Source organism: Engystomops pustulosus, chromosome 3 (genome assembly GCF_040894005.1).
Source record: "Engystomops pustulosus chromosome 3, aEngPut4.maternal, whole genome shotgun sequence".
Taxonomy (NCBI): Eukaryota; Metazoa; Chordata; class Amphibia; order Anura; family Leptodactylidae; genus Engystomops; species Engystomops pustulosus.
In genome coordinates this window covers 199,657,101-199,671,502 of record NC_092413.1, presented here as the reverse complement: position 1 = coordinate 199,671,502, position 14,402 = coordinate 199,657,101, and the positions used below count along the sequence as shown (strand labels likewise).

Genomic DNA, 14,402 nt, shown 5'->3' with positions numbered 1-14,402 from the left:
AGTGCGTGGCGAATCCAGGCAAGCAGCCTGTGTCTCAGTCTCCTCATGCCATCTTCCTCTACTCCACACATCCAACTCCCTCCCCTGCCTGCTCAATGCACATGACAGTAAGCAGGGAGGGAGCTGGATAAGTGATGAAGAGAGGATACTAAGAAACAGGCACACGCATAGGCTGCAGCTGCCCTCTCAACCCCCGGGACTCGCCACATGCTGATGGCAGGGAGCCAGATAATGTGAAATTGAGTTTTATGAAGTACTCAAATGATTCAAAATGCTGACAAAGGAATTTTTTGAATCAGCATAGTATAGGTTATCGAAAAACCTGTCAGTCCTGGTGACAGGTTTGCTTTAAGGCTGCAGGGACTGGCCAAAAGCACCTTCCTTATACTCTTAGGTCAGGCCTCTGAACTTTTGACTCTCACCATCCACTACAGCTTTCATTGTTACTACTATCATGTTGTATAATAACATTAATAATAATACCGTTTTTTTCGGCCTATAAGGCGCACCAAAAATCCTCTAATTTTCTCAGAAATCAAAGGTGCGCCTTATAGGCCGGTGCGCCTTATATATGAACTTATACAGAAATGTACTACAGACAAGATGTACTGTACATTTACGAGTGTTTAATAGCTCCATCCCCAGAAATTTCCTGCACCTTCCCACACAGTATACAGGGTCCCTAGCTCCTGAAGTGCCCTGGCACCACAACTAACATTGTGCCCATCCTGCCCTCCCCTAGCACGGAGAGACCGGAGCTGCCATAGTGCCGACCACAAGGCAATCATCATCATCAGTAACCAATCCCCCATACCTGACAGCCCTGTAACAGGGGAAAGAGAAGGAGCCACAGGGAACCCCACAGGAATAACACCCTGGCTGAGGAAGGAAGGAGAAGGGGCAGAGGGAGACCGCTTAACCCCTGCTGCATCACCCTGCATTAACCCCCAGCAGCCATACCTCTGAGATCAGAGCTCTCTGACACGCTGAAGACAAGTTTCCCGGGAAGTGTAGCTGGCTTGAACTGTGCACAGGTCTGCCACCTGCTGGTCATTTTTAGGTACTGCATTTGATCCTGCGCCTTATACTCCAGTGCGCCTTATATATGAACCTAGATGTCTTAGCAGGCATTTATTAGAGGTGCGCCTTATAGTCCGGTGCGCCTTATAGACTGAAAAATACGGTAATTCTTTATTTATATAGCACACACTGATTACGCAGCGCTGCACAACTTGTCCATCTCATATGTACATTTGGCATGTAACTATTTAGCATATTATTAGGTATGCAGATTCTTGTAATGTTACTGTATTGTTACTGTATTGTCCTTAAAATTCTAAATTTAATTTTGTGAGTATTTTTTAAATTCACCTTTGGCTCCCAACGCTGGTTGAATCCTTATGGGCATGCGCTCGATCATATTCAAGCATGTCCTGACCGAAATCTAAACCTAGTAGTCTTCTAGTTCCCAGTGTTGGTGCATACTGTTTAACTTACTTGGGTCCGAATACAGTTTTCCAAATTCAACTCTACACACTAAGTGTTTAATCGGGTTAAAGGGGCTGGCCACTTATAGAAAACTTTAACAGTAATATTATAATATGGGTGACCCTTTTAGAGTCTTGTACTTACCTGTTAAAGTTGGCTGTTTGTCAACAGGAGTCACAGGTCATGTGAGCCCCAAGCAGCAGGACCCGGGACTTCCTGTGACCTGCTGACTTCTGGCGGATGTACGCCTCCCAAGTCACAGGTTAGAGGTGTGTGCCAGGGACATCTGCTTTCCCCTCTAACCACTGATATAAGTGGTTTTGAGGGAGGGGACATGCCAATAATAAGTTTGTGTCCCCCTCCATCTGCCAGAAGTCAGCAGGACATGGGACATCACAGGAAGTTTGGAGTCCTGCTGCCTGCATGTCATGTCACCAGCGGTGAACTGGAAACTTTAACAAGGTTATTATAATGTGTGTGACCCTACTTATCCTGTAAAAGTTTTCTCTTTAAGGTCTGGAGACCATGGGGGCAACTCTACTTCATGGTCATTGGGCCATTACTTCACCAACCTTGACGTATGCTTTGGGTCATCATTGTCCTGCTGATGTAGTACTTTTCATACCCATAGTAGGACACTCACATATAGCTCAGCACTGACACCACCATTGAACCTGGTCTCTTGCCAAATTTGTGAGAAAAGTCCTAATATGAGTCGATTCAGTAAATTGTTCCGAAAGGTTTGTCACATACCCCTCTTCTTGTTAACCCTCTGAAGTAGATGTGGTGTAGGGTTAGAGTGTTTAGGCAAGCTGTGACCCCAGAAGCACATAATACTCTTAAGATTTTTATTAAACAAATACCAACATTGTATAGGGCACTTTATAAGCTTTCTGGGCATCTCTGTCCCGTTTCCTATAGAAATATTTTTTTTATTTATGCAAATAAGCTTCTCAGTGCACAAGGGGCAGAGCATGCTTTCTGGTGCACCAAGGGCGGAGCATGCTTTTGGGTGCATCAGGGGCGGAGCATACTTTCTGGTGCACCAGGGGTGGAGCATACTTTCTGGTGCACCATGGGGCAGAGCATGCTTTCTGGTGCACCATGGGGCAGAGCATGCTTTCTGGTGCACCAGGGGGCGGAGCATGCTTTCTGGTGCATCTCATTTAATCTTATCATTTGTTGGGTGCACTGAATGCCTCGTCTCTGTGGCCAGAATGAAATTAATAATGATCCCATCTGAAATTCCATCTTTAATTTGTCTTAAACACAATAAGCTCTGGAACAATCCACAAAAAAAACATCTTTCTCTCAAGAAAAAAAAAAATTGCATTCAATAATTAGTGAACAATAGACTGTAGCTGGTCATGCGGCTCCTGCTTTACACAGCATTAGTTACTTCCTCACTAAAAGTATAATGGTCACATATAGGAACGTCCAATCACGGGTATTCATAAAAATCACAGACACAGAAAGTGGTCCTTTTATAAATGGTCTCCTATGCAAGATCTCTTGAAGACATAGCAGAGTATCATTATAGTCATAGCATAGAGAGAAATATGCTATGAGAAATACAGAATATACACAGATGTACATACACACAAAATAGTCTTTTAGTCCAGCATAGAACGGTTCACACATTCCGATAGTCCAGTACTATTTTATTCACAGGAAAAAACTGCAAAAAAATTGCAGAAGGTCTCCAAATATGACTCGTGATGAATTTCCACATATCATATGTATTAAATCATGCAATGATTATAAAGACTGTATGCAGTGAGCTCTTTAGCTCCCACTAGTGGCGATTGCAGGTAGCACCATAGTGGAAAATGGTGCATTCAGCTCTTCCAAAAGGAAAGAACTGCAAAATATCAAAGAAGGACCCCAAATACCATTCTCATCTGATGAATTATCACATTCCATATGTATTGAAGTCATGCAATAAGAATAAAAATTGAATGCAGCTCCTTAGCTCCCACTAGTGGTGACTGCAGGTAGCGCCAAATTGTAAAACGGTGCTCCATTCACTATAGATATAAATTGAGAACAATTAGAAATTTTAGACTTAAAAGTGACATAATGATAAAAGGTCACTTTTATATAGGATTTTTTTTTTTTTTTAATCATTTCCACAATAAATTTACCTTTCTGTCAGATCCTCTCAAAGGGCGTCGACCAGGTCTCCAATCCCCCCACAAGTAAAACCAGTATGTGTAAAACAATTTATAAACTTTCCAGAAATACCCACTCAATTTCCCAGCGATCTGTCATTTTATTAAAAAAAAAATCAAAATTTATCTTCATGCAGATTAGGTTGTTACATTTCTATACTTCTTTCTATTTCATAGTCACCTATTGTGTAAGGGAGAGTCAGATTGCAATAGGCAGCATAGAAAGAAGTAAATCACTGCACCACTGCACTGCACCAACAGTCACTGCCCGGCCCCAGTGCACCAAAAAGCTAATTTGCATACATATAAAAATAAAATTTTTCTCCAAAATGACAGATATCTAAGAAACTGAAAAGTTATGTACAAAGTTTAAAAAATAGACTCTGTACAATGCAGTTTTTTACTTGTAGGGTGATTAGGGAAATGGTAGATTACCTTTAATTTGAGAAGTAAAGGAAATCTACTATCAAAATATATCATAATAAACCAGGGACATTACTCATAGATCCAGGCACCGTGACTGCGGTAATATTATTATATTTGTTATCTATGGCTATAAAATGATGCTAGTGTGCCAGAAAATCTCTGGCGGGTGTCACTAGAGCCCCTCTGTGCTGCAGCTTGACAGGCTGTTGGACTGTCTCCACTTCCTCCTCTGCCATCAGCACTTCCCCCTCTTTCTGCCTGATGTAATCTTACACAATCGGAGGGGGAAAGTGCTCCTGCGCAGTATAAATGTCTGTGAAGCAGCAGCACGGGGCGGCTCTTGTAGCATAATTGTAAAAGTTGATTTTTAGAAGGTAGAGGACATTGTGTGAGATTACATCAAGCAGAGGGAGAGGAAAGTGCTGGGAGAGCAGGGAGGAGGGGAGACAGTGTAACAGCCTGTAAAGCTGAAGCATTAAGGGGCTCTGGTAACCCCCCCCCCCCCCGGAGCTTTTCTGGCTCATTATCATATTTATTAAAGGTGGTTTTAGAAGGAAGGAGGCCATGGATAACAAATATAGGAAGATTACCACAGTCACAGTGCCTGGATCTATGAGTAAGTGTCCCTGGGTTATCATGATGGATTTTGATTGTAGATTTCCTTTAAAGGAAACCACCTACCACCACGGATCTACCCATTAAAGTAGATCCGGTGGCAGGTTCCTCCAATGTATAGTAGTAAAGCCCTTTTTAGGGCTTATTCTTGCAGGCTGATAAGTTTAATAAACTTTAATTTGCCCAATATGCAAATTTTCTAACAAGGCTACTAGGGCATGGAGTACCCAAAGCTGAGGCTACAAGGTCGGTTACTCCACACCCCAGTAGCCTCTTGTGTTCAGCCTACCCAGAGATCTTCAGATCTAGTCTGTGAACTTGGGTTCTGTGCATGTGCAGAAGCTCCGGCTTCAGAGTTGAGCCTGCGCAGCCGGCGGCCACACAAGAATTAGCCCTAAAAAGGGCTATACATTGGGGAACCTGCCACCGGATCTACCTTATTAGTTAGATCCATGGTGGTAGGTTTTACTTTAAAGGACATTTACCACCAGTATGAAACACTGCATACAAATGAGCCCCAGGGTCTCCAGGCTCCATTAACACCTATGGAGCCTGGAGCCCCTCAGGCTCATTTGCATGCAGTCTTTCATCCTGGTGGTAGATGCCCTTTATAGGAATGTTACTTAAAAGCAAAGTTGCACCATGGCAGAGATCAAACAAGGACCCATCGCAGTGCCCCCCACCCCATGATAGAAGAGGATAGGACCGGGCAAGTCTGGGCCCCCCTCTCTCAGAGACCATAGCAGCCTCATGGTACATCCCCCAGGTCATTAGTGTGTGTGCCTGTACAGACATAAATAGATGCAGAATTACATTGTATTCAGTACAGAATTTCAAGCCATTTGCATTTAGGAATATCATAAGGAAGAAAAAAAAGAAAAAATATATTTATATATACTCTTGTGCTTTCAACATTGTCCGTATATCCTTGCCGTATGCAACGTGAAAGAGCTACATATGTTCCCGTTATGTCCAAGTCCCGTATAGTGTTGTCATAAAATGATAATCCGGATGAGCCACAGGCCGATGGTCCAGGGCCCCCGACTCTCTGTTGTATCCGTATGTAAACATCCCGGACCATGGGGGTGACGTATAGGAGATAGATGGGCACAAGGCTGCTGGGGATTGGATGTCTTTCCCTAAGGAATAGGAAACAATCTGGCAAGGGGGCGGTATCCACTAAGAGGAGAGGAATGACTGAGAAGGCCTTCACTTGCAAGCAAAGCTTGACTGACGCGCCAGTGTCCGGTTATGACTGTCCGTATGAGTAGAAATCATTAGAACTGGCTCGTGCTGCTCGGGTCACATTGTAACAATCGCACGATTGAGGGATCGCTCTTGGCACCTTTAATAAATTCTTCCAGGGACAGTTTACCTGAAACGGAAACACACAAAAATTAGTTAAAAGTCAGTAATTATAGAAAAAGTGATCGGTGAATGAACATTTATACGTATAAATAAAAAAACACAACACAATTCAGTGGGCGTTGTCCCCGCTCTGTGACACCACAGTATGTATTATATCCGTGTACTGTGACATCACTGTGTGTATTATCCGTGTACTGTGACATCACTGTGTGTATTATCTCTGTACTGTGACATCACTGTGTGCATTATCCCTGTATTGTGACATCACTGTGTGTATTATCCCTGTACTGTGACATCACTGTGTGTATTATCCCTGTATACTGTGACATCACTGTGTGTATTATCCGTGTATTGTGACATCACTGTGTGTATTATCCCTGTACTGTGACATCACTGTGTGTATTATCCCTGTACTGTGACATCACTGTGTGTATTATCCCTTTACTGTGACATCACTGTGTGTATTATCCCTGTACTGTGACATCACTGTGTGTATTATATCCCTGTACTGTGACATCACTGTGTGTATTATCCCTGTACTGTGACATGACTGTGTGTATTATATCCCTGTACTGTGACATGACTGTGTGTATTATCCCTGTACTGTGACATCACTGTGTGTATTTTCCATGTACTGTGACATCACTGTGTGTATTATCCCTGTACTGTGACATCACTGTGTGTATTATCCCTGTACTGTGACATCACTGTGTGTATTATCCCTGTACTGTGACATCCAGACTGTTTAATACAGGCGGTCCCCTACTTAAGACCACTCGACTTACATACGACCCATAGTTACAAACGGACCTCTGGATGTTGGTAATTTATTGTCCTTTAGTCCTAGGCTACAATGATCAGCTGTAACAGTTATCACAGGTGTCTGTAATGAAGCTTTAGTGTTAATCCTGATTCTAATAACAACCCAACATTTTTAAAATCCAATTGTCACAGAGACCAAAAAAGTTCTGGCTGGGATTACAATGATAAAATATATAGTTCCGACTTACATACAAACTCAACTTAAGAACAAACCTACAGACCCTATCTTATATGTAACCCGGGGACTGCCTGTAATATGGAATATAAAGGTTTAAGGCAATAACACAAAATAGAGACCAAGGTTTAGAAAAAAAAATTAGAAACAAAATTTGAGTTTTCCAGATGTCATAGTCGTCAATTGTTTTTCTAAATATGTTACATTTTAGAGCTGAAAGCATCAAGCCCTCTCCTAAATGTCATGTCATTATCTGATCGTAATAGCCTATTTCTATGGCAACATGCTTATGGGGATCCAAAAGAGGAGAAATGGCAAAAAAAAAAAATATATAATTACAGAAAATCTGCTCTCCTGGAGAGGTTTATAATTATAAAGCTATTTTCACTAGCGAGTAACCACAACAGAGCTCCCAGAACATGACCAACAAGTCTCTTTGATGGAGGCTTCTTTTAAAACATAAAATCGGGATGGACGAAGTTCATTAGGACTCACTTCAGACTCTTTAACCCCTTCCAGGCTACTCCTCAAGGCCAAAACAGTCATTAGTTTTTTTTCCTGCATAACATCCTAACAGCCGTAACATTTATATTTCATCAATGTAAATTTATGTGGGCTTGTTTTCTGTCTAATTTTATAGCAAGAGATTGGGGAACAGAGCTTCATGTTTAATTCCGGTTTCTATAGAAGTTAAGAAGTTTTTGATTTATTCAGATTTTTGTAGGTTTTAATTTTGACCTCTTCCCACTAACTATTGTTTTTTTTTTCCCCTATATGAAGGCTTGTTTTTTGTGAGAGTAATTGTACTTCTTAGTGGCACCATGCAATATTATAGGAAAGTGAAATAAAATTCAATTTGTTGAAAATTGACTAAAGAAAACTTTTATAGAGGCTTTGGAGGGGAATTATATTTTGTTACCTACTAGTGTGCATGCTTTAAAGGCCAGGAATAGCGACATTTCCATCCCTTACACCAACCCTGCACAGAATGGGTGGGGAGGGGCATGGAGAGGGCCACGCCATACCAGGCACATGGCCTCTGGCAGTTCCCCCCTTGGTCCAAATGACATATCCCTTTATTCTTTGGACCAGTACAATTTCAGAGATACTAGGGATGGATTAACACGACCATGGGCTCTGGGCTGGAGCTGGAGAGGGTTCAACATAGAGCTACAAAAATGATAAGGGGTATGGAGGGTCTGAGTTATGAGGAAAGATTACAACAAATAGATTTATTTAGTCTGGAAAAGAGACGTCTATGAGGGGACATGATTTATTTCTATAAATATATGAATGGTCCATACAAAAAATATGGTGGTAAGTGGTTTCAAATTAAATCAAATCAAAAGACGAGGGGGCACTGTCTCTGTCTGAAGAAAACAAGGTTTAATCACCAGAGGCGACAGGGCTTCTTTACTATGAGAACTGTGAATCTGTGGAATAGCCTGCCTCAGGCTCTGGTCACAGCATGGACAGCAGAGAGCTTCAAGAAGGGTCTAGATGTCTTTTTACACCTGAATAACATTGATGGTTATGTTATATAGAATTATTTCCCCTAATTCCCTTCCTCATCCAATCCCTTCCCTTCCTTGGTTGAACTTGATGGAAGTGTCTTTTTTCAACCGTATAAACTATGATGGGCTTTTGTGGGTTTTTAAAAGTCTAATTTTTATAACGACATTTACTACCTTCATTTGGTTCTAGAATCAAATCACTTTGGAGAAGAAGGGGGTTCCTTCTGTCCACATTTAGTTCTGTTGTTTGAGGACCTTTTGAGGACCTTCAAAAGGTCTTGGAAGGACGCTTATACAAGTATGTGTTTGGAGCATGAGAATCTCATGGCTGGAAGTCCTTCTTTTTATTATCGCTACAGGGCAGTAACAAACTTACTTACTGGTTCGGGTGGTTATGGGCCCACTAAAAGCCTTAGGCCCCAGGTGGCTGCCCAAACCAAAATGATTATAATCCGCTATTGATAAAAATTCTAAAATTATTAGACTTTCCGTATTCTGACACCAGTCACTTTGCTAAATTTTCCGTGTTGGCAGCTCTGGGACCAGTTGTAGTTTTTATGAAATTTTTTTTTAGTAAATGTATCATCCTTTGATCACTTTTGTATTCATAGTCTTTTTGGATGCTTTACTTTTTATGTAGAAAACTTATTTTTAATTTTAAAAATGGAGGTGGTTTAAATTTAATTAATATTTAACTTTTTAAAGAAAAATTTAGATTAAAAGCCCCATGGGGCTCCCATAGTATAGTTAAATTACAGTCTTAGAAAATATTTAAGTGCTTAAGAAAAGACTGAGACAGAAGATCAGTCATTCTGATACTTGTGAGTTCACATGATCTAAATATGAATTGTACCATCATTATTTGTGTCCATCTGCTTGAAGATTTTATCCGTCCTCTTCTCCGGTGTAGACTCATCTTCTGGCATTTTCATCACAGATGACACCATCTTGTAGATTGCCTAAGATACAAGTGTATGTAAAACAACGTGTTATTCTATAAACAGTAATTAGTGAAACCTAATAATCACTACTCAGTCGTTTTTTGGAATGTTTTTGATTTAGAAGGTGGTGATCGTCATGATGTTGGCTGGTCATGGGTGGTTTGGGCTAAGCTGTTAGACATAGCTGTAAATTTAGATTGGTAAAGACCAAGGGTTAACTTTGTTTTTTTAGCCTTGGAAACGTTCTCGTATACCATTGATAAAAATGAGTTTCCAAATTTCGTTCCACTTCTCTTAAACTATGCTCACAGTGTGATACTAGGTGGCAGCACATCACAACAAATGCAGAAGGATGTTCATTCAGAATTTTTTAAGCTACAGATGACACGTAGACAGCAGAGTATTAGTGGTATAATGGGGGGGGGGGGGGGACATTTTCATAACTTCACAGGTTTGGCCTAAGACATTTATAGTAAAATGCATTAATATTAAGTATAAGCATGTCATTTGTGGGTATCGGACAACTGCAATGTCCCATAGCCCAATAGACCTAAGTTGCAGGTTGAGCTTTTGCACTAATGATCCATAAATACAGGACTCTTTAGGGTCTTGCAGCTCCACTCTTGTGTTGGCTGGGAGAGCCAGTGGTCAGACCTCCAGCAGGCACTTATAATCTATCCTGTGGATGCATGTATTCAGTGGGAAAATATTTTGATTCCTTGTCAGGATGTCTTGTGTCCAGTGGTGGAGAAGAAGGGAGGCATAGTGCGTCCCACACAGCTGTGTGTTGCCCCAGAGATCAAGAGGATCCCAAAAAGTGGTTGATGCTGGTTGTTAAAAATCATCCACTTGGAATTTCCAGGGAGAAGTGGGGTGCTTTAACTATATGTGCATCCTTGAAACTATGGCAAAACAGGATAGGGTCCCCCATATTAGGTTTACCCTGTTAAATTTCAGGTTTTGCTGCCAGAAGCCATGGGTCACATGAACCACGAGGACAGCAGGACTCAGGGCTTCCTGTAACATCCTGTGTGCTTCCTGCGGATTGAGGGCCATGTCATTGGTTGGAGGGGCGTAGGGATGTGAAAGCACGCAACTTCAACCACTGAAAAGGGAATGGATATGATAGAGGGGGCATGCAGAGAGTAATTACCGCAGGGCTCCCTCTATCATCTTGGAAGCCAGCAGGAAACAAGACGGCATAGGAAGTCCAGAGTCCTTCGGCCTGGGAGTCACGAGACTGGCGCCTCCGGGTAATGAACCCACAATTAAACAGTGTAAGTATAATATGGGTGACTTTATTAGGGTTTATTGCTTACCTGGTTAATGTTTGGGATTAGTGGCTAATCCATTCACCTGTGCTGGTGGCCCCCAATCCACCCCTTGGTAACCACTTTATCTAGGGCACTAATAATTATTTGGTTACGTGCGAGACAGCTGGAATCACTCTGCCAAACATGGGAAATTTTGAGAGGGATTTGTTGGTATTGCTTACAACATTAGGAAAATCTTACCTGGACAATTTCTAACATTTCTCCACGACTTATGTAGCCATTTCCATCCAGATCATACATACTAAACGCCCACTTAAGCTTCTGTTCCAGTTTCCCCCGTGATGTCACACTGAGTGCAATTATAAACTCCCGGAAGTCAATGGTCCCATCACCGTTTGTGTCAAATGTACGGAACACGTGCTCCGCAAACTTTGAGGCATCGCCATATGGAAAAAAGTTTGCGTAGATCTTTTTAAACTCGTCTACTGTTAAATGTCCAGTTGGACAGTCCTTCAGGAAACCTTTGTACCACTCCTGCAGCTCATGGTCTGTGAATTCGGTATTTTCTCGTAGGTCCTGTAGAACTTCGGGTCGCAATTTACTGTTTTGTTTTCCCATTCTGAGACTTCTTTGTTATAAACCAGATCTGAAAAATAAAATTGTGTGATGGTGAGACCAGGAGATCGGAGATTTAAGTATTTACATAGTTTATCCACATAGATCACAATTTTTGTCATACCTCTAAGTCAACTTTTTAACACAAAGCATCTAAAGAACATCTCTGGAAGATTGAGTCCCAAGATACAAAAAAAATCGATTTTTTTGGCGGGAATATGAAACTAGTTTGGAGGGTTCAAGCTCTATTACAGTGATGGTCAAATATCTAAATAGCAGTCATGTAAAGAGTGACCGAGTTAGTTGTATCGGCCCATGGCAAAATCACCTGTTTGTTAGCAATGCTTAGAGCAGGACCCAGAATGACTAGTCGATTGTTCCCGTAGTTGTTACTTGAAAGGGATCGTCTCTGAAAAGTCTCTGCTTTGTAGTGGCTATTTTTTGGTTATTATAATTAACCGATATATTTGCACGAGTAAACCAAACTTAAACAAACAAACATTCCAGACTGATGTCTAACATCCAGTATCCTGCTGAAAACCAACTCCGGAGACAACTGGTTGGATTATAAGCTGAAAACTTGCCAACGTCCCTTAGATATCTCACTAAGTCAAATGTCATGATCCCCCATATGTGTGGACTCGTGATCCGATGGACTTTTATATTTCACAATATGCTGAAATTCGGCAAACCTTCTAAGCTCCTTATGGAATGTAAGCTAAGCAGGATTATCCCACCCCACCCAAACACCACAATAGTGCAGGTGAAGAAAAGTTCAAGATGCCACCTCTAGCAATACACATGAAGACGTAATAGCAAGATGCTGAGCAAATTGCTTTTGTTAAAGTGACTCTCCATCCAGAAAACAATTATGCCTTACGTATGGAGTGTCCTCCGTTCTTCTCAGGGCTGCTCAATTGTTCTTTGAACACTACTGTATGACTGGTCCTGAGTTCTAAAGGGATCATATTTTTCTGTGTTATTATGTACAACAAAACAAAATATGGTGCCCTAGGCCAATCACAGCCAGAGCTAGTTGGCTAGCGGTTCGGATTTGTAGGATTGGCTGTTTGGGCCAATCTGCCAATCTGTCCGGGTGAAACGGGGCGCACCTGAACCCCTATCCATGATCTTACTGAAAATGGGATGTTTAATTTGGACTTAGTGTGTAAGAAAATGGTGCAACTGCATTTTTTCAATCAATTGTATCACCTTTGAGGTTTTTTCCAGCTCACCAGTACATCGAATATCAATTCTCAACATAGGAGGTACAATTTGTCCCATAGGTAACAAACCCCCATATGGATCTATAAATGGATAAATTAAATTGAATTTTGGAAGGTGGGGCGTAAGATCTGTAAGTGGGTTGCGTCGGAAAGGTATTAATAAATCTGCATCGATGTGAACCAAGTTTTAGTTTATGTTGTTTGTGGTGGGAAAATTTTAGTTTAGCACAGGTGTTCTTGTCTGGGATCCTGATACTATGGAAACGTAATGGATGTGTCCATCAAAGGATGCATTGAGGAGTCAATTACTCAGTTGTCTTACATGGATCTTCCTATCTCATTAGTGGCTTCATTTTGCTTTTCTTGTGCATTCTATTTGCTCAGATGTTGCAGTGAGCACAAATCCCGTCGCTTTTCAATTTTCTAATGGTAAAACGCTGCCAAATACACATCCTGTTCTGGGGCTGCAAAACACAGCTTAATGCAGAAATACACAGCTGCTAGTCCACAAAATAGAAAACATACAAGCAGGAAATTAGACCCTCCATAGCTATTAATTAATTAAAAGAAGCCAGCTGCGTATATGCAAATCACCCGCAGCCCGTACACCTACAATCTCGAGGTGCTCCTGCTAAATATAGTTTTCCATTCGGAGTCTTGATTGTGGGAACCTAGTTCAATAGATGGACTAGACCATTTTTTGGTTTTGTTTATGCAACCATTATCTAAGAAGAAACAATCCCAAGGCACAATCCACTTATATGACAAACTCTACCTTGTAGATCTTCTTCCTTGACTGGTCCGTTGATGATTCCCTTATAACAGTGGAATTGCTCTGGTAGATGCTTTGTAGCAGTGCAGGAAGCAGGGACACACACAGAGTTAAAGTCCAAAAATCAAGTGTTTATTCACACTTCCTTGTCAAAAACACAAATTCAGCCTTAGCTGAGGCACGTAACAAAGTACAAAATAAACCCTGCCCGGCTGGGCACGGCCTAATACAATAACATCACCTAAGCATACATGTGCCAGGCTGCCTGGCACACGCTCTTGGCCAACAGAATATCAGGAGGCACTCAGTGACTCTATACTGTTGAACCAGTAAGTTGCGACTCCAATGATCCCGTCCCTTCTGGAAAATGGTATTTTAGTCCTATGGATAACCCCTTTAATGTTTATTTCTAAAGAATCCCTTTAGCTTATCAACAAAACATACAATAGTAAATTACAAGTGAGTAGACATCATCTTCAGGTTTAGTCACATACACATTTATACCAAAAAATTATAAATTATTATAAAGGTAGAATACACAATATATAAACCATATAAAACACACAAATGATTTTTTAGTATAGCACAAATAAGTATACCTATACCTTTGTATGCAGTTTACTAAGTTAATGTCCTCCTATATGCAGTATAAAAACTTGGAGTACGTCCATTTAGTATATTGTATAAGGTATAATATATAAGGTTATACCTATGTGTCTGGTCTTCTAAATAAAGCCTATATGTGTTTTATATGGTTTAGATATATTTTGCTTATTTTACCTATAAAATATGAATAACTTTTTGGAATAAATGTGCATGTGACTAAACCTGAAGATGCTGTAATTTACTATTGAATATTTTTTGGTGGGTGGCACTATTTGTAGTGTTGTGCACATCTATCTTGTACACAGATGGAGTAGAGCCCCCTCTTATTGCAGAATAACAAAACGACCATTTATTCTTATATTATACTTGTGTATGGAATTCCATCCTCA

At 40.9% G+C, this 14,402-nt stretch overlaps 1 protein-coding gene across 3 annotated transcripts in view; it reads right to left on the bottom strand.

Annotated features, from left to right (window-relative positions):
* Positions 1-3,767: 3,767 nt before the first annotated feature.
* HPCAL1 (hippocalcin like 1) overlaps positions 3,768-14,402 on the bottom strand; it is a 97,002-nt gene continuing 86,367 nt past the window's right edge. For all 3 annotated transcript variants that reach the window (XM_072143576.1, XM_072143574.1, XM_072143575.1), the window contains 3 exons: positions 11,035-11,440; positions 9,433-9,538; positions 3,768-6,075 (listed from right to left, as the gene is read on the bottom strand). In XM_072143576.1, the coding sequence (XP_071999677.1) occupies positions 5,978-6,075; positions 9,433-9,538; positions 11,035-11,412 (582 nt within the window). In that variant the 5' untranslated portion in view covers positions 11,413-11,440 and the 3' untranslated portion in view covers positions 3,768-5,977. The remainder of the gene's footprint in view (positions 6,076-9,432; positions 9,539-11,034; positions 11,441-14,402) is intronic.